This window comes from Dermacentor andersoni, chromosome 5 (genome assembly GCF_023375885.2).
Source record: "Dermacentor andersoni chromosome 5, qqDerAnde1_hic_scaffold, whole genome shotgun sequence".
Classification (NCBI taxonomy): Eukaryota; Metazoa; Arthropoda; class Arachnida; order Ixodida; family Ixodidae; genus Dermacentor; species Dermacentor andersoni.
In genome coordinates, this window is record NC_092818.1 from 144,052,843 (window position 1) to 144,073,428 (window position 20,586).

The window sequence follows — 20,586 nt, forward strand, 5'->3', positions numbered from 1 at the left end:
CATCAGCAACGCCGCGAGAAGAACCGGGAATGAGCTCGTCTACGTCGTGCCGACACTGCAGCCCGGGCACAAGAACAGGCTCGTTCAGCCGAGCGCAAGCAGCAACTGCGTACCGAGAGTCCGGCAGCCTACCAAGCCGTCATTTAATGAACCGTCGGTATTAACCAGTGACAAATACTGGGGCCTTAGGTTTTAGATTCGCTGGTTAACCATCTGTACGGAGGGCTTGGGCAGTGATTTCTTAAAGATTTATTTCCCACGTTCGCATTTGATTTTCCTCTGACTGTGCCTTAATGAAAAAACGCTTGGAAGGTCCCGTTATATACATTTATTATTTATTCAGTAATCAAGAGAGAACAAAATAAAAGCTACGGGAAACACAACTAAAACGAAATAACAAGATCACCGCGGAACTTCGATCCATTGTACGAGCACAAGCTTCCCCTTATTATTGCACGCTTCGCCCATGTGCTTAGAAATATTCGTTTGCTTCACTGCTCAGAGACTCGTCTAAAAAATATCACGTGTGGGATTAGCTTGCATAATCACGTGAGCTTTTTAGCAGTGTTTGATCTCTTTTGTTTAGCACAACTTAATAAAGATTTATAAGCAAAAACATAAAAAAGAAGTACTAACTGTGTTACTTACTCATCGCCGCGCAGTGTTTCCAGTTCCCGATTTATAGCACGTGAAAAATTGACACACTCCCGCTGTATTGTAAGGTTCTCATTTGCTTCAGAAATGACTGTAGGCCATGGACGAATTTCTCAAATAAGCGCAGCCTATGCAATGTTTGAACAAAACCAGGAAATATGCTTCAGCGTGCGACGCAGGACCTGGTTCAAAATAAAACTTCTGCCACCGTGCTTGTGAACTGACCTTTGTGGCGTGCAGTCACGGCTAAACCATTGCTTTAATGATACTAAAGAATAAAATGACAGAAACCGGCATCATCACGGTCATGATTGAACGCTGTAAATTATTTAAATTAATTGTTGCGCGTTCTTCATTTTCTATGCCCTTGTTTTACTGAAAGCTTACTATTTGCAAGCATATTGCGGTGCTCTCTGCAAAATACGGGATTGCACATTAGGTATTCAGGTGCTAGCGCAAGTGATCCAGCGCGAGGCTGTATGCCATTTGATATCATGACATCAAAAAGCGTCACGAGAAATGCAGCTTGCGGGAATGCCTAGACCCGCCGTTTGGCACAATGTCGATGGCGTTCTGCTGTCGTGCACGAGGTCGTGGTTTCGGTACCTGACGCGGCGGTCGCATTCCGATGCTGCTGGAATGCAAGAACGCCAGCGTAGTTTAATTTACATGCACACATAAAGAACTCTGGTTGGTCGAAGTTGATCTCGAGCCCTCAATATAGTGGCGTCTTTTATAGCGTGTTTCTTAATGTATTAAACAGCCCAATCTGACCTGATTTCATGCACTGCTATGCGCAAGACCTCCTATGCCTCGTTTTTTGCCTGTCAGGAAGGTGTTCGTCGTTGCAGCTTCTAATGAACCAACCTACCAACTCAATTCGCTTGAGATTGTTTGCTTGTGTGTCAGCAAAGTCAAACATTAGCTAGACTGGTTGTGTGCTTCGAGTCACTTGTCCCTAAACTACCAATCCTTCGTCTTCTATTCCGTAAGGTACAGAACTAACATAATCTGCTGTGAGACCTGACGAGCCTTGACTGAGAACTTCCTATTGAAATCGAAGTTAGCATGTTATTAGTCATTCTGTAAATAGCGTCTCACCGTGGTAAGTGTAGGGCTACACCGTGTGCCGGAGCTTCTTGTGTTCAAAGATTCATTGCTCCGTACGAAAAGCTTATCAGGGCTGCTTACGTGCTCGTTTAAATGTCATGCCTTCAATTATTGCTAATGACTTTCTTTCATTGCAGCATACCCGAAGAGATACATCCTAATCCTGCAGTGTAGGAGGGCTAAATCAGCGTAAGCTTGCTGACTAGGTGCTGTGTTGGAATATCCGTACAAGAGCACGTGCTCGGAGCTAAGCAGCAGTCGACTTTGAATGCCACATCGGACATGCTTCCATCACGGCTCTCACTACGCGTAACCCTACCTTCGTCCAATCGCAAATATTCTATTTCGAAAACAAACCACAGCTGCCGTTCTCTCGTAATGTGGCCCACGGATAAAACATTACAAGTGTGCATCACTTTTCTTCGCGTACAAACGAGTAAGAAGAAGTTCCTGCATGCGATCCATTTCAGTCGATGCTGTAGGCTAGTATCACATTTAACCTCTGTAAAGCGCAACGCAGATTAAGGTGTCCCCAGTTCATCTGTCACCTGGCACACAAGCCTGGCACATAAGCCTGGCACACAGCACCGCGCATTCAGTGAAAGGTGCAAAACCGCATTCGTGCGCGCACTGTCTACAGCACGCGCACGTGCACTGCGCAACGCCGCGCGTCTGCTGCAAAATTTCGCTGCTTGCCCGTCCTTTTGAGCAATCACTGCAGCCGCTGCCTGCAGCCGAACTGCGAAGATGCATCGTTCGCGAAAGAAGTCCACGATCGCCGCAACGCTTTTTTCGTGTACGTTGCCAGGCCTCAAGATGGTCCAGGGCGTAGGTTTGTCCCATTTCACCTTGCCAACGTTTCGCCGTCAAGGTCAGGTCTGGTGATTCGTGCTTGGGTCAGCAGGTGCGTCTCGGTCTCGCCCCGTCAAGGGACTTGCCAGTGTACGCTAGGCGGTCTGGAGCGTCAGCATGTCGCGCACTGTCACAGGGCGGGGTCTACTTGTCCTCTGTCGAGCTGTCGTCCCTAGAAGGATCTGGCGACGGGCTTCGCTCTCCTGTCACCGGGTTGGCGGCGCAGGGCGCGGCCGGCGGGGCGCCGTATGTGAAGCCTGCGGGCGCGCCCAGAAAGGACCCAAAAGCGTGTCCCGGCGCTGCCGCCAGGTAGTGCGGAGCCCACAAGCCTTGCCGCTGAGCCAGCTTCATGCGCGCCGTCATCTGCTTCTTCCACTTCGTCCTGCACGGGATAAAACGCAGCCGCGCAAGATCTGATTGATTGATTGATTGATTGATTGATTGATTGATTGATTGATTGATTGATTGATTGATTGATTGATTGATTGATTGATTGATTGATTGATTGATTCCCGGCGAGATTCCGGAAGTGTCTACACGTAGGTGCAAAGCTCTTAGGTTCTGGCTTCTCTGCATATCTAGACATTGTGAGGAGAAGCCAACTGCCGGGGAATAATCAATCGAAATATTAACAAGCTTATATCATGATGCTGATCGCTAATTGCACCTCTCTGCATCGCGATGAGAAACAGTCACGGAACATGTGTGAGCTACATACGTGTTTCCATATCGTAATCTAACGTTCTGTTTATCTATATTCTGTCTTATAAAGTTACCTATGCTTGTGACGATCCCGTCCACATTTCTTCCTTACTTATTTTCCGCCAATACTGCAATTATCACACGCTGATCTTCAGTGTTGAGCAGTTAACACTCTTATCAGCGTTGAATTTCAGCGCTTCTGGAAAGTGGACGCTCCCTACGGTTCTTTTCATCGTGTTGCAATGCACTTAGTTCTCTGCGAATTGTTTACTGTTCTGGACATAGGCTTCGGCCCTACTGCGAATATAGGTTCGTGTGGGTTCTTGTTCCCAGGCAGTCAGTTCGGGCCTCACAATAACGCAAGGCACTACGCTTTGTACTATCGCACAAATATTTGTGTTTTTTTTTTATTTCTTGTTTGCCATCTTTGTGAAACTTTTATAAACGCACTACAGCGCCGCAGGGTGGGCGCGACCACATTTGTTCACATGTGCGAGCCTCCATCAGTGGCCTTGTGCTTTTAAAGGCCACAGGTGGAGCTTGCGAGTGTTTCTTGCAAAAGTTATTCGTCCTATTCGTTTTTTTTACGTCGAACAAACATTGTATCTCAAAAACGCTACGCACACTTATTGACCGTAAGAGTAAGCCTGACGTTTCTTACGAGTAAGCAGATAATCTCGACTGGAGCGTATGATTCTTTCTTGTTTTTACGTGGAAGACACAGTCTTGGCTTACCTTCTGTTTTGGAACCACGTCTTGATTTGGACTTCCGTCAGATTCAGCGTTGCCGACAGCTCCATTCGCTTGCTAACGCTGAGATACTTGTCAACCTGCGCATAGTTTATTGTCCACTGGACATAAGTAGTTGCTTAAATATTGCTTCTTCGTTTTGACATATTGCTGCCTTTTCGGCTTATCTGTTTTGTTATGTATGATCAAAAACGACGGTCCAGCTTCTTACAGCGCGAAGTTTCAGGAGCCGTTGATTTAATGGGCGCGTGAAGACAAGATCAGTATTTTATGTGAGCCTGAGAGTAAAAATTATTAAATCGCACTTAAATTAAGAATAGCTGCCACGACTCATAACGGCAGTGTTGTTTTGACAAGCGTTTGAATGAACTCAATCGAATATATATGCTACAGGGTAAAAACAAAAGCTTCTGAGAGGGAAGTACAATTGGTTTCCCGTAAATACATTTTCAAAATGTAGATAGCGCGACACAGACCACATTTTTTTGTAGCGTATCATTTAAAAAAAGAAAAAAAAAAGACAGACCGTGTTACCATAGGTGCTCCAAAATCATTCGCTGAAAGGCGCATGAGCACAGTTTGTCGCTAACATGCACGCACCGTGATTATAACGAAGCTACCGCCAAGTATTGTCGCGTTCATACCAGAGTGCAGTAGTCGTGCCCTATAAGTGTGGTTCAGGTCCTTTCCCGTAATGGAGGACAAAAAAGTGCAGAAGTGCAGAGTACAGAAGTTGTGCCTCGCCCTTTCATCGCTCACCTTGAACTCCGCCTCAAGCCTTTCGAGTTGCTTGGCGCTGTAGGCCTGTCGTGGCTTCCGTTCGACACCCGGTTTCCTGGGCCTTCGTCCAGAAGGTTTTGGGGCCCCGATCCCGTACATCTCTGCACCTCGCAAGAGAAGGGACAGACAACAGGACAAAAGTCTAGTCAGCCTCTCGGCCTTTCCTCCTCTCTCTCTCTCTCTCTCTCTCTCTCTCTGCCCTAAGCGTTAAAAGAGAAAACTCTGGCTCTGAGACCGTTCATTTACCACGCCAATAACGTCATAAATTTCTGTATGTCTGTGGCTTCAGACAATTTATTACGTTTAATTTGTTTTGTTAAGTTTTTCAAGCAATCGTATCTTTCTAAGCCCACGAAAGCAAGATCCCACATACAAGAAGAACTATCGCAAAGTGTTGCATGCACAACACAATATGTTTTTTTTAATGATCAATTTTCGAAGCCACAAAGTCACTTGAAGGCAAAATGGTCAATTTCAGGCAAATCCGTGCACGCTACCCATCGTTCCCACTAAGCCGCCATGCTTTAGACGCGAACGCCAGAGTCCCCTCTGCAGCGAGCTCTTAGGCAACTCCACGCTCCCTCTCTCCTCCCTCGTGCCTCGCCAAGTGTACCTGCTAGCGTGAAGAAGAGCGGCCTGCCCGCCGCCAGCCACGCCGCGGGCGTCGTCGCCGCCGCCGCCGTCGCCGTCATGCCGTACTGCTGCGCCGCTGCCGCCGCAACGGCTGCCTGCTGCTCGTAGCTGGACGCCGGCACCGCGTGCCTCAGCGCCGGGTGGTGCAGCGCCAGCGGCCGCAGGCACGGGGCCCCGCCAACGGACATCGCTTGGTGCGGGGCGGCGGCGGCGGTGGCGGGAGCGACGCGACCGGCCAGCGCACCGCCCGGTGAAGGCCTCAGGTCTAGCGGCATCCGGCGCGACGCGTCCTCGGCCAGCAGGCTGTCGATGGAGAAGCTGCCGCTTCGACCGCTCGCGCTTCCGCCGCCCGAGTGCTGGAGCGCCGCCTTGCCGGCCGCCGACAGGAGCATCGCGGACGCTGTGGGCGACTCGGGTCGCCTGGCCGGGGACCACTGGCTCGGTTCCGACCGCTCCATGCGTCACCGTGTCTCGCGCCTGGACGCTGGGGAGAAAGCATGGTCCCCCTTCCTCGCTTTAGCACAGCCGAGAGTTCGTCGTTGTTGCGCTTTGAAAGAGCACTAGCAGAATCTTTTCTGGTAACAGCTTTTTTTTTTTTTTTTTTAGATCTAGCAGCCCGAAAAAAAAAAAATGGAGGACGCTTAAGCTTCGTCTTTAAGAGTGGAACGCGATGGCATCCAAAGATCTCTGACTGCTTGTCACGCTTCCCGGCAACCGCAGCTTTCTTGCGGTTGCACGGAGGCGAGAGCCATCTGGATGGTGGTGTTGCAAGGAACCGAGTGGGCCGCGCCGCTCTATGAATGGCAGAAACGCTGGAAGAGGGGTTTGTTTTATAGAGTTTACACTTAACAGAACTATGATTTCTGGTATCTTCAAATTACGATCCGGCGCTATCATGTCCGTAGGTTGTGTTTAGGTCGTACTTTACTATTTTTCTGGCGCCTTTTACTTTGAGGAATTCGATTAATTCAGTAACGCCTCTGCGCCACGCCGAGGGCCTACGTGCATGGTTTTACGTGGTTCGGAATCATTTTTCGCGAAACGACGTCTGACGCCAACACCTGATTTATTGCGACACTGGGTCCTTAACGCTATCGCGTTAAATGAAGGATCTAATAAAAGACACAAGAATTCGACAACTAATAATCTTGAACAAAGTAGGCTTCACGATTGACTTTAAGAAGGCCACCGCCCACCCCTCATAGTGCACGCGGTTTGTTTGTGATCGCCTGTCTTTTTTTCTCATCCTGCCCCTCTCTTTCTCTTTTTAACCCCTTACTCCCTCCCCCGTGCAAGGTACCCAACCGGAACTACCTCTGGTTAACCCCCCTGCCTTTCTTTGCCCCATTTCTCTCTCTCTTGAACAAAGTACGATTAAACGGGCGTCTGTTTGCTGTTATTATTATAGCAGTAATTTCTTTTCTGGTCATCTGAAATAAGCCTGGAAGTATACAGTATATTATCATATGTAGGTTATTGAGATATGTTCCTGTAGAGATAGGACACTGAGCCCGGTTCTGTCTCTCTTCCCGCCCTTCTTTATATATTTTGCGCAGTACGTTATTTCTTCAGTTTGATAGGTGCCCGAGAGGCGGCGACGAGGCAAGGCCTCGAAGTCCCCTCATGGGAGACCTGAGCCCGGGTCGTCAAATTTGCCGGATTCAGAATAAAGTTGTTTCCATCCATCCATCCATAGGTGCTGGTATTTTAGTCGAGGCAGGCTGCTCGTATTTTGTTATTTGGTAGCTGCCATGATGCCAATCTCAAATATCAGTAAAATCTGCACATTGTAGAGCCCAAACGTCCTGAGTACACGTGTTACGCATAGTTTCGAAGTGCGGTAGCTGAAACATGCATTTTGCTCATCACCATTCAAATGCGAAGCAAATATCACGGACCAGAACGCCTGCTCCGCGCAGTTACACGGAATAGGGACTTGTAATTGTTCTGTAGCCGGTTTCACAGGTTGGAGTAGTACTAAACGTAAGTTTGGAGTACGCCTAATTTTAAGCGATTGCTACAAATGCCAGGGTAACCTAGAAACGCAACAACACATTTGAGTCGTATGCGTCATCTTCGTACTTGAATTTATGTTGATAGTATGGTTACTGCACGCACTCGTGTCCATTTTTTAGTGCAAGCAAGACACGAGATAGCCAGCACCGTCAGAAATAAGGTACTGGTTTCCGAATGCGACCGCTGTGTGATGTAATGCATACCGCTTTTTTTGTGGAAAGATCAATATGTGCGAACATACCAGGATGACTAAGAAAACTTTAAACAAGAGGAAAGGGTTGTACTGGTTTTGTGAGATTTATACTCGATGTTCTCTTTTTTTTTTCTTTTATTATAGAAATGTTTATTAGGTTATAGCCCATGTGATGTTTTTGCAGAGTAGTTGTAAGCGAGGGGGACATACTTTTTCGCTATCAACTCCGCTAACGCAGTTAACGTACCTGACAAAATTTGAAGTTCGTGAAATGACTTGCCGTTTTGCCTAGAAATCTATACCACGACGTGCCGTCGTTAAAGCTTCGTACGCTTTTCGACTCGGGACGTTTCCGTTTGACGTAATAGGGGAGCTGCCTTTCCGACGCGATTGGTGTCGATATTGCCTGTATTGTGCGTTAAAATACTATAATGAATGCCTCAAATTATGTGTGATTTTTCAGTATCTTTCATTTTAAATGGAGGTGCCTTAAAATGTGACTAACTCCAATGTTGCCTGTAAGCAACTGCCCCAGGGATTCTAATAAAGATAATAAGAATTTTTTTTCTTAATTGGCTTTCTCAAGCTTAATTTAAGAGCGGCAAAGTATGTCCGCCTCGCGTAATACATCTCCTCTGCAAAAAAGAAAGAACGAAATAAAGAAAACGTCACGAGCACTGAGCTCGTAGCTTTCTTGTTTAAAATATGTAGAATCTAAAAAATTAAATCTGATAGCGGGCCTAATGTACAAATAAAACTGCACTGCGATGGTTCTTGTTTTGGGAGAAGTTCGGCACCAAGGTTTCCTCATTCGAGGTTCATTAGGAGCATGCACGTGATAACTATCACATCTCTCGCTGTCAACGCCTTCTGAGGTAATCGCCATCTTGGAAGCAGTGGACCTCGGAAGTGTAAGGACTTGTTTGATGTCTGCGCACGAAAAGTAAATAATGCAGGAAGTAAGCGCGTCACACAAGTGACAAACAGTAACACGGTGAAGTCGCATGTAATCGCCACCTTGGAAGCTGTTGACTGAAGCAGTCCATTTCGTACTCCCTTCTTTTTAAACCAGGTAACTTCACTTTTATTTCTGTACGAATAATTTTCGAGATCTCCAAACTTCGCTACCTGCTGACAATTTTGCCTATACTTTCGACACGGGATGCTATTTCTTTTCACGCCGTGTCTTGGCAGTGCTACCGACTGAAAGCGACGCTGTAAGCTAGGGAATCTATATTTTTGTTCATTTGGCGGGAAAGCATTGACTGAAGGAAACGAAAGTCAGGCTTTGATTGTCAGCCGCCACAGCAGCAGCCCATGGGCTGTGGCGTTGCACTGCTGAGCTCGAGGTCGCGCATTCGACACCGGTGGGCCGCATTCCGAGGGCGCGGAATGGAAGAACACTCGGGTATACGCCGAGCATTCGCTCCACGTTAAAGAATCCCAGCTGGTCAAAATTAATCCGTAGCCCCCACTTCGGCGTGCCTCATAATCATATCGGGGGCGAGCTCCACCACTGGAAAAGCTGGCGCTACCGTCGACGTGACGTGGTATGAGGGATCACGGCTGCTTCGGAAGCGCCGAAGCGAGCTGAAAACGAAAGCTTAAACTCCCATCTACGCTGCGGTTACGATTAGGCGAGGAGGTTTTTCCGCTTCGGGTGTCTGCTTGACAACACTTGAAAGCACTATAATAGGTAGTAGCTGCCTTTGAAGGAGTCCGACATAGTAGGCTACTGCTCGGTGCCGCAGTGCCAGACGTACGCAACGGAGCCCGGTGTCAGCCTTCGCACGTGCTCACAGGATAAGAAGCGTGAAGCTCGGATCGCGAAACTTAGAACCTGCAAACGGCCATTGCCTACAACTCGGGTGTGCAGCAAGCACTTTCGCGAGGAGGATTGTTGCTACGACGTCGGGGCTGTGATGTTCGGTGAGTAGAAGAAAGCGCGCTCTGAGACGCTCCACCGCGCGCTGTCCGGCAAATGCCATGATGGTTTGGTCTGTGAACTTGTTAATGCTAGATGTTGGCAATTTCACTGGAATGAAGAGGAAACGGTAAGAAGCACATTTAAAAAATATGTCATTGTACGTGTTCGGTAAATAGATATATAGCGTCTGTAAAACATTCTGTGTTACAGAAATGTCCAGGACGGCTCCCGCGTGGTGTTTTTATTGGGCGTCGACAGCCAAACCTATGAGGAGCGCGCCGCGTTATCCTTCATACTACACAAGTGAGGCGCTTCCGACAGGTGGCGATTCCGTAAGTCCTCGCCCCTTATAGTAGCTTTGGCACGCGCGAAAACCCAACATTTTTTAGACTTTCGTTGTTCGAACTTCCTACCGAAACTTTAGCGTCGTCGTTCAATGTACGCCAGGGTTATCAATGTATTTTTCTCGTGTTTGTGTCAGTCTGGCTCAAAAAAAAAAAAAGTTTTCGAAATCTGCTATGTCGCCTCTTTGAATAATTTAGCAGCCACTCTTTACCAATGAACAAATAACTGTAGACTTGCGCGGACGTCAAAATCAATGACGTCACGGCTAGCTGGTGCAGGAACTTAGAAGCGGCGCTGCCACCTGTCTCTCTTTTCTGCGTCTCCTGGTTTTACCCAGCCTTCTCTCGCAGTAATGGTGGTCGCTTCACTATTGCAGATGCATAAATTACAAAACGCAACTCAATAATCCTCTTTAGCGTCCCTTTTACAGCGAAGCTGTCAGCCTTTAGTTGGTCGGTATTTATCGCGGCGTCGTCCTCGCGGAAAAAAAAAGAATCCTTCAGCGATTGAAGCTAAATATGCATGTACTCTTTGGTTTATCACGCATACAACATACAGCACAGCGCTCGTGCTAACATTGCGAAGCACGTATAGCGCCCCCCTCATACGTTTCGCGGCAAAGATTACTGTTGTGCAAGATGCCGCGGCGACGGCAGCTTGCGACGTGGGTAGCGACGTCACTAGCCTTTCATATAAAAAAGAACCTGCCTAGCCACTGATTTCATTGTTGTTCCAGCAGCGCTATGGGTAGGTAATGCATAGTTAGGGCTCCCAAGGAACAGCGTGAATACGACGAGCGGCAAAGGGAAACGAAAAGGCAATACAACCAGTGGCGGCGTGCTGCCGCTAATCGTAATGGCGTGCGATTACAGCTCAGGGGAAATTTGCAAGTCCACGTTCTCCTGTGGCTGAATAATGCGACGGAAGAGCAATTGAGCAGTAAAGCATTGGATACCCATCTCATCACTTGTAAAGGTGGTTTTCAACAGCTTCGCTGGTCATCCACATTATCAGGGTCGGGATGGCGACTAAATTTTTTTGTAGCTAACGGTGTCGGAAGCAACACTGAATAAGAGAGCTTACCGGTGGGAAGAATGTTCTGGGAAAGAGAGCCCCCCGAAGGCAGATCTTCGAAGGTCAAGTTCTTACCGCTGTAGTCTTACCCCCCGTATTCAGAAATGTGCCCCAACTTGAAGCTCATGTTTGACTTCTGGCTGGCTTGAGCGTGCCTAAGGAAACGCGGTAAGCGTCTTGGGCACGTTCGCGCCAGGCGGCATCTGGATGAAGCCAAGCAATCAAATGAGTAAAGTTAAGGCGCATTTCTGAAAACGGAGGTTAGTGCTCTGCAGTGCAGTATGCTGGGCAAACAAGCACCGCCACTCGCCTGTTTTTGCCCCAATTACCTGTTGTCTGTCCCTCCCAATTGAACCTCCCCACCTCTCACTTCAGCACGGAGACATGAGAAACCAAGTGTAGTTTAAAACACCTACTGTGTGACTAGCCATCTGCGAAGACGAAAGTCTTGTCCTCCGTACAGTTTTATGGCAATTAAGTGACCGCTTACAGAAGAGACGATTCTGGAAGCGTGGCCTCGTGTCTGTGATGTGCAAAGCCTCAAGAGAGAGACAAAAGGGGAGGTAAGACAGGGAGGTTTGCCAGCGTAAGCAACGGCTGGCTACCTTGTGCTGGGGAAAGGGTAAAGGGAATAAAAGGAGACAGAAGAGAAAAAAAGATGCTGCTGCGTTTATGGAGAGGCATCAGACTATATGACCGCTTGTGACGAAATGAACGATGAACGCCTCGTGGCGCGCGCGCGCGTGTGTGTGCGTGCGCGCGTGTGTGTAATACTAAGAACTTATCTCCTCCTTATAATATTTCAGACCTCTTTTCCCCTTCCCCAGTTCAGGGTAGGCAATTGAGCTAATCCTGCTTAATCTTCCTGCCTTTCACCTTATCACTTCTCTCTCTCTCGCAATAAGGGCTTCATTACACATTAGAACGCCGATGGACACTGTTCGCAGGGCCATAGTGAATCGGTTGGCAGCCGAAGAAGATAAAAAAAGAAACGAGAAAGAGGGGAAAAGCGGGAACTTACGAAAAACGCCCATCCACTTCTCGCTCAAATCGGAAAGGTCTTTATTTGATCGGACAGTAAGAAAAGGCGCAGCGTATTTGAGCAACACTTTCGAAGCGCCTCGCTCGCCATATTTGCTTAAAACGTTCACCGAGATTACAAAACGTCCACTTCAATGGTCCTAATTAAAAAAAAATATATAACAATAAGCAGCGTACATTTCTTCGCGCGGAGAGACATCCAAGACATTTATGGCGGGGCCTTTTTGCGAAGCGCATAATGGCTCTGCCGGTACTATATAGCTACGTGCGGACGCAAAACGAAGATGTGCGTGTGAGATCATAATTCTCAAATCCCCGACGGGCAACCCTGCCTGCCCCAATTGAAAGACTCGATTTGCCGTTTGGGGCAGCTTTATTTCTCGCCGCGGGCTTCCACCTCGCTTCCGCGGGCGGGAAACTAATGGACGGGGCCATTCTCTTCGCTCATGACGGTCTGATGGAGCGTCTCTGTCCGCCGCACCGCTCAATAGTGCTTAGCGCGCACTGCGCGCAATCAGGGGGAACCGCGGGATTGATTGCCTTCGGCACTCCGCGGACAATGTGCGCCTGCGTTCGCGTATACGCGCCGCTGGTGGGAAGGCTGTGGAAGACCTGACGCGCGCTATTGCCTTGCGTGTTATCATGCTGCCACGTTATCAAGTTTTCGACTCCTCGTCTCGGCTCAGTGAAAGGTACGGCGCTTTGACAAGGGCGTCATTCCAGAAGGAGGACTGGACGAGTGCGACATTCCAGAAGGCGGATTGGACGAGTGCAACATTCCAGAATGGAAAGAAGAATGATAGGCGTAACGTTAAGGGATAAGAAAAGAGCAGATTGGGTGAGGGAACAAACGCGAATTAATGACGTCTTAGTTGAAATAAAGAAAAAGAAATGGGCATGGGCAGCACATGTAATGTGGAGGGAAGATAACCGATGGTCATTAAGGGTTACGGACTGGATTCCAAGGGAAGGGAAGCGTAGCAGAGGGCGGCGGAAAGTTAGGTGGGCGGATGAGATTAAGAAGTTTGCAGGGACAACATGGCCACAATTAGTACATGACCGGATTAGTTGGAGAAGTATGGGAAAGGCCTTTGCCCTGCAGTGGGCGTAACCAGGCTGATGATGTTGATGATGATGACATTCCAGAAGGCGGATTAGACGAGCGCGACATTCCAGAAGGCGGATTGGACGAGCGAGACATTCCAGAAGGTGAAGGGGTATCGCATCGCGCTTCACTCCCGGTGATTTGTCGGGCCCCCTTTCCCTGTGCCGCTGCTCTTTCTTTCTTTCTTTCTTTCTTTCTTTTGTTTTTGTCTGGGTACGTAAACGTTCCGTTTATTTACTTCGATTTTTATTTCTTGTAGATGTTGTAGAAAAGCAGACTGAAAGAAAGTAGCCGAGTTCGTTTCCACCCATGCTTATCCCCCCTGTTTAGAGCAAATAGAACGCGAACGATCACGCGTCTAAACTTGCGGTCGCTTGTATGCAGGGTACATCTAAAAGAACCATAGGTACTCACTACCACTTTTGTGGAAGTTCAGAGTGTAAATACACAACATTAACTACAGTGAGGGCGGAAAACAAATTGCACAAATATCGATAAACCATATGAACAAAAGTCCGAAACAGCAAATTACATTCACCGCACCCCCCCCCCCACCCCCCCCTGCAAGATAGCCAAAAGGGAAAGCACGAATCTCGACCACCTTCTCCACTCATTAAATGCTTTGTCCCGCGTGACTCGTTTCTGAGGGAGTTGGGTACAACCTAATGAACGTACAGTCGCGGACAGAATAAAATGGACCAAGGGATTTCCGAAAACGTTCAATTCCCGAGCAGCCTGTAGCAGTAACCAGTAAAACTGCCCATGACAACGTTGTTAGCATATCCTAGTCCAGGTCCAAAATGCAAATACCAGATTGCGTTGTGAGGTTGCGGAGATATTCCGCTTTTTCTTAGATTTCAGGGTCCGTAATATTCTGTCCGCGACTGTACGTGCATTCGCGCTATCGTCTTGTCTTGCGTTAGCGCTTGCTGGTATCCATTAAACGCTCGCCATGTTCTCTATGTTATTAAGGAAACCTAAGCGGAACGGCGCGGCTGCAGCGACGTTTTGGCAAGGTTAATTTGGCGATTTTGTTCTCCACGCGATGGGAATGGCAATGGTGATGACGTTTGATTAACGAGGAGCATGTCACTACTGATAGGGTCAGTTTTGCTAGAATGTTTTCACCTCCACTGGCAAGGTCGCCGAAGCTCGTTGTTGTAGCCATCACGATGCCATCAGAGGTCGCAGTCGCCGATGCGGTGCACGTAATAAACCATCCTCGATTCGAGTTAAGTTATTGAAGTGCAATTACAAGAATGAACGACGCGACAGGAAAGCAAGTGAAGCAAGATCTATAGTTATCGAAAGTGTTAATTCCTTTATTCTTTTTTCTTTCAGTGTGTCAGCCTTAGACGGTGTCAGCCTTAATGCGTGTAATTATGTGTTTGATAATTCATATCACTGCCACTTGGGCGAGGTTGTTTCTTTGTGTGTGTTTTTGCTGTTGCGTTTTTTCTACACTCGGTAAATCGCCCCCCCCCCCCCCCCCCCCCCTGGAACTAGCCATTGCCAAACCACTACCCGCCGTTACTGCTCAGCACGAGATCGCAAATTCGATTGACCCGCCGTGGTTGCTCAGTGGCTATGGTGTTGGGCTGCTGAGCACGAGGTCGCGGGATCGAATCCAGGCCACGGCGGCCGCATTTCGATGGGGGCGAAATGCGAAAACACCCGTGTACTTAGATTTAGGTGCACGTTAAAGAACCCCAGGTGGTCGAAATCTCCGGAGTCCTCCACTACGGCGTGCCTCATAATCAGAAAGTGGTTTTGGCATGTAAAACCCCATAATTTAATTTAATTAAATTCGATTGCCGGTGTACGTCGGCTGTATTCCGATGGAGGCAAAATTCTAGAAGGCTCGTTGTACTGAGTGTTGGGCCCACGTTAGAGAACTCTAGGTGGCCAAAATTAATGCGGAACCACCCATATTGCGGCATCTCTCAAAGCCAAATTTCATCTATTGGGCGTAAAACTACCTTAATCTCTCTCTCTCTCTCTTATTATAGAACGCAAGCCGCACTCGGCTCTAGTCTTGTTCCGCGTTCTTACTTCCCCTGAGTGGCCCGTTATCTGTCGTACTCGTTACGTGAATTGCCTTTTTGGTGCCGTAAACGATCAGAAGTGAAAGCATGACATGTGTCTATTTCGAGAAATAGAGCACAGCGTCACTCCTTCATGCAGTCCCCCAAGGCAGTGTTCCTCTAACTTTTCTCTTACGTGACCACTTTTAGTAGTACCAAACTTGCCATGACGCCCCAACTTTATAGGCCTTCTGAAAATAAACTTTTTTCAATGATGCGGATGCATTTACATTTTATTTATTCAAAGGATATTAACAGCATCAGGTAGAGCTACGAAAAATGCTTGTTCTTGTTTTAACAGTGGTTGATTTATTAATCTGTTTTAATGGGAATCTTAAATTTAGCCCCTGAGGGCCGGGCTTTAAATGTGATAGCATTTCTTCGGCTACATCCCGAGTAAGATTTCGTCGTCTCGCATCGATAAACGAAGGAGTGCGAAGAGGGATATGCACAGTTTAAAGTTTGACATCAAAGGTTGGTAACAGGCATTGATGTCATTGGTGATAGCGATAGTTTAACGTTCCATGACCCTAAGAAAAAGGTTCATGACTCATTTGGTGGTCATGACCCGCAGTTACAAAAAAAATACTGCCCTAGCCGAGCACCCATCTATAGGCCCTCTGCCGGCTTCCCTAAAAGCTTCCTTATCCCTTCCCTCCTTCCTTCCTTACTGGAATGGTTAATTACCCCATATATGCGGCCACTGCAACTGGGAAGAGACCATCCAGCAGTTCGCCTTTGCCTCTGCACCCGCTTCGACGTCTAACACCAGTCTCTTCGGAGCTTTCTCAACCGACTGGATGGTCGATCCTATGTAGAAGCAAATATCCTGGGTGCCCAGGATGGGTAGCGTGCTTTAATGTCTTTCTTGAAATCAACGGTCCTGAGAAGATGCGCACAGACCTGCGTCTGCTACATTGCCTGTGAACTGTCGCTCATTTTGCCTTCTCGTTCTTTCTTTCAGTCCTTCATACCCCTTCCCCCGCGCAGGGTATCCAACCGAACGTCCGTCTAGTTATAACCTCCCTGAGTTTCCTTGTTTTCCCCTATCTCTTTTATGCCCTCCCTTAACAGCGGCGATTTGTTCGTGCTCATTCGTGTTCCGCGCTGTGTCGTAAAATCGTGCAACATCAACTGAGCCAAAAGCCTATATACACCCAGCTTCCCCTTGCCGAATAAAGCTATTTCTTTTTTCTCAACAGATTGAACTAGTAATTTAGCTCGATAAAAACCACAGACACAAGACAGGTGGATCAAGCGCTTGTCTTTGTCCCTCTTTCTCGCGTCTGTGGTTTTTATTGCGCTAAGTTCACTTATGGAGAACCAACTAGCCCAAAAATCAGCTCTTCTCGACAGATGACACATTTCGTTCACTGCGAGTACGCCTTGTCACCTTTCTCAAAATTTTCCTCGCAGTATACCACCTTTCAGAAATCAGTATGCATTACTTCTGGTTGCCGTCGTTCCCTCCCCCTTCTCTATTCTTCGCATGTGTACAGATTGTGGTCAAGGCATGAATCACAATTAAAACCAGAAACGCTGCTTAAACTTAATTCATTTGTACGAGAAAATCGCCATACAGGCTATTCGATTTACTATGAAACAGTAGTATAGTCTTCACGGAACGTGGGCAGTAAAATAATTTTTTTTAATGTCTTCAGTTTGAACTCCGTTGAGATTCTTGCGCATACCCTCGAGTACCGTGTCCTGGAGTTACTCACCTGGGTTACTCTTTGGGATCCAAAAATGTTTAATTGAATTTAAATAAATTGATGTTGTTGGCTCCCGTATGCCCATCGCAACTTGGTTTTACTATAAACTTCTTGTAACTGCTTGTCTTTTCTTGTTTATTTCTTTTTTTTTTCATGTGATCGGAAGCAAACAGTAAACGTGAGGGCGAAGACAACACAACGCGTCACGGATAATGGTTTACTAAAAAGAAACAACATAATCACTTTTGAGTGGATAACTGAAACCTTGATCACACTAACACCGAGTTGCAGCCATGGCTTGAAGGAGGCTTCGTAGCACGCTGAATGAAGTGGGCGGTTTAAAACGTGTTACGCAGTGCTAAATATCTCAGTATAGTAATTACGTGACCGAAACGGTAACTGGCCTGCGCCAGGATTCATTATTGTAAAAACTTATAGCTCCATAAACACACAGGACGCAGGGAAGCAACACACACCACAGCGCGTGTGGTGTGTGTTGCTTCTCTACGTCCTGTATGATTACGGTGCTCTAAGTCTTTATGATAATGCAATACCGACTAGCCCACCTATCCATCCTATCCATATCAGTGCGCTGTCGTAGTGTTGAGTAACGAGTTAAAGTTTCAAAGAATTTTGATAATGTATTTACAAACGTCACTTATTTCTGCAGATATGTACGCTCCTGCAGGTTCTTAACGGCTTTGGTTTCCTACAGAATCAGCGCACAGAATGTATGAAAAGCATTGGGTAACCTCTTAGCGCCCGCGGGCAATGACAGCAAGGAGACGTGGACCGCACCAAGCGTCTTCTCTTTTGAGCATCTTTCTGTTTACGTGTCCTTTCTGTTTTTGTCCGCTGGCGCTACAGTGTTATCCAAGTTCGAATACCAACATGTCCAACATGCTGCACAGAATTCGTTGTAAAATGTTACTTTTAATCGTTGCCACTCATTGACTTCTTTTCCCACGGTCCGTCTGAGAAATCTGCTTTACATGCGTTTGTTTCGTTTAACAGTGGGTCTGCCAGTTCTGTCGCTACGTTAGTCTTGGTCTTGTAAGAAAACTCAAAACAGCTACTTTTGCTAGCGTGGCGGCTAAAAGAAACGTATCGGGCGCAGAAACACGTGGAAGCGGCAGAACACTCACCGACGGTATTCTTCTGAAGTCCACTCGTGCTTCTTCTCGCTTGTCCAAAGGTGCCGTGCCCACAGAATCCTGCCGTCCTTCGGCTTTTGTTTTCCGATGCCGCGAGGCAGGAATGAAAACACCAACAACAACAACAAACGCGCGGTGACAATGCGGTGGCCCGCCGCGATAAGGCGGCGCTGCTCTTCCAACGGCCACGCGCTTCTAGTCCCCACACCGCACGGCGACCACCGGCACGACACAGCGCCTGAACCCCAAGTTTCCCCCAACGCGCCGCGCATCCCTTTTCCTCCCTTCACCACGTGACGACGTCGAACCGGCCAATCGAAAAGCTGGCGCCGGCACAGCGGCGCCCCCCCATTGGTCGACCGCCGGCCGCGGCCCCCGCCCCGTCTTTCCCGCTCGCTCCTAAGAGCCGTAGTTCGAGAATCGCCGTCGCCGGGTTTTTTTTTTTTCCTTTTATTTTTCTTCTTCCCCGCGTCCGGCAAGTTTTGAGGAAAACAATTAGACTCGGTCTCCCCTAATTCCAGGCAATGTCGTCCACGCCGCACGCACGAAATAAATAGCAGACGCCGCTCCTTCTCTAAATAAGGGTGTTCCCTCGCATCGATCCTCTTATTCCGCTTTATACTGACTCGAACGCGCGAAGCTTGGAGACGCGCAGACTGGCGCGACCCTAAGCGATTTATTTGGGCGGTGCTGTGGCCTCAGTGACACGGAGTTTGATTTGATTGGCTTCTTCGACGGGCGCCGCTTTACAAACGGCATCCGGCGCTTCCGTCGCACTGCACGGAACTCTGTAGAAACGGTGATGGGCCAGGCCGTTTCGGCGTAGTTGGCGAAGTGGTTTCGGCGTTTTAAGTCAAGGGGCGAACGCTTGCGCTTGCCTAAAACTTTAATGGGGTAGTTGGGGGCTTGAAAGATGCTGGCAAAAGGGGGGAGTCCCAAAAGGCTTGGTCATCATGGCCAGCTTGCGGTCTTTAGAGACCGCACAACGAGACACAGATGCCGCGAGCGCATGTGTGTGCAGCGCCGCCTGAAGGCCGCGTGTGTCGTCGAGGGGTCGCCAGCCGTGGACAGATGTGCGAAGACATCACGTGTTTCCGCCCGGGCTGCACAAAATAGGCGCGTCGTGGCTATCCTCTCGTCGTCTTCCTCCTGTTCTGTTTTGCAATAGGCGTGGTTACGCTTGTGCGTCACCTCTGTAGTGCGTGCAGAGCTCGACAGCCACGGACCGTTCGTTATCACTTCGTGTCTGTGGCGACCGGAAGGAGCTGCGAAGTGCCATCGATTTCCCGCACACAGCGACCTTGCGGGCGCTTTGGACGCGTGACAATAGTTTAACTGCCTAAAAAGACGAAGCAGGCAGTAAACGTGTCCATAACAAGGTACGCTCGTCAATAATCGTTTGTTTTTGTCTCTCCCCCAGCTTGTTTTCTTTTTGCCAACTCAGAATCCTCGTGGACTGCCCCGTGCCTATGGAAGGTAGCGCTTGCGTTGCAGCTGATGTTTATAGCGCATCTTGTATTTTGCGAGCATGGTCTTTTTTTTTTTTTTTTGAGCAATTCAATGTGCCACTCTTCACCAAATGGTAGTCGATACGAGTGTGCAACCAGCGTTGCGCGAGGTGGTAGCGAGAAAGAAACTTTGGCTCTGTGATGACGTGTATCCTAACGGGCAGGAAGCAAGAAACTGAGGGTATTTGATGAAGCGCGGCACATAACATTCTGGAGAACCAGTACGTGTTACAATTCATCCCACGCGTTGCCATGTCACAAAGAATCGTCACAATATGCGTATCACGGCGAGCGCGCATGAGCGACAAGGACAGTGGGGCTGCTTTATATTCTTGGTGAACTTGCCGTGTGAAGCATTCTAAGCACGGTTGTCGCATGTCAGGCTTATAAGTGGCCGAGGTATACCGCTTGAAGTCCTACCGCTGGTCCAAAAGTTGTGGTTGTTTTGAACGCTTGATGCATTTACATTTTTTACGTGCGACATTTACTCACTTGAATTTGAATGTGACAAATGGTAGTTAGCCATATCAGACAAGCAGACAATGAAGCCAGGGAAAGAATAGGAGATGTTAGCAGTTCTGTTTAATCAAGATGAAAAAATAATAAGGAAAACTTAAGCGACGAAAGGCAACTTGATGGAAGTGGGGGCCGCGTGCGGTGCGTTAACGTTAAGTTACCGCGACAGCCAGACTCCCGTCAACTTTCCTGGGTATTTGACATAATTAAACAGCGCAAAAATAATTTTAAAAAAACTGACACAGCATGAAAGCTTAGAAAAGGGTCGACAGGAAACAAGCGCTTACTTTTGTGTATTTGTGTACGTGACAAGATTATCCGGCACTGTTGTTTGGTGCCAACATCTCTATACATAATCATGTTAATATGGAAAGAAAGGCTGCTCTTGGCGAAGAGCATGCACCAGCGAAATTCACAACCTAATTCTAGA

General features: G+C 48.0%; 1 protein-coding gene across 1 annotated transcript; it reads right to left on the minus strand.

The window, feature by feature from the left end:
- Positions 1 to 313: 313 nt before the first annotated feature.
- On the minus strand, positions 314 to 20,148 carry LOC126531325 (motor neuron and pancreas homeobox protein 1-like). The gene is made up of 5 exons (XM_050178824.2): positions 18,124 to 20,148; positions 5,462 to 5,965; positions 4,828 to 4,949; positions 4,054 to 4,148; positions 314 to 2,998 (listed from the first exon to the last, which is right to left on the minus strand). Exons 2-5 carry the CDS (start codon positions 5,937 to 5,939, stop codon positions 2,761 to 2,763), a joined length of 933 nt encoding a protein of 310 aa, XP_050034781.2. The 5' UTR covers positions 5,940 to 5,965; positions 18,124 to 20,148; the 3' UTR covers positions 314 to 2,760.
- Positions 20,149 to 20,586: the final 438 nt, after the last annotated feature.

Bases quoted from the DNA above. Each gene is read 5' to 3' on its own strand.
- LOC126531325 (XM_050178824.2), bottom strand. From the start codon at position 5,939: ATGGAGCGGTCGGAACCGAGCCAGTGGTCCCCGGCCAGGCGACCCGAG. The intron at 4,149-4,827 runs GTGAGCGATGAA...AACTATGCGCAG, and splicing joins GGCTTGAGGCGGAGTTCAAG to GTTGACAAGTATCTCAGCGT. The intron at 2,999-4,053 runs GTAAGCCAAGAC...TATCCCGTGCAG, and splicing joins ACGTGGTTCCAAAACAGAAG to GACGAAGTGGAAGAAGCAGA.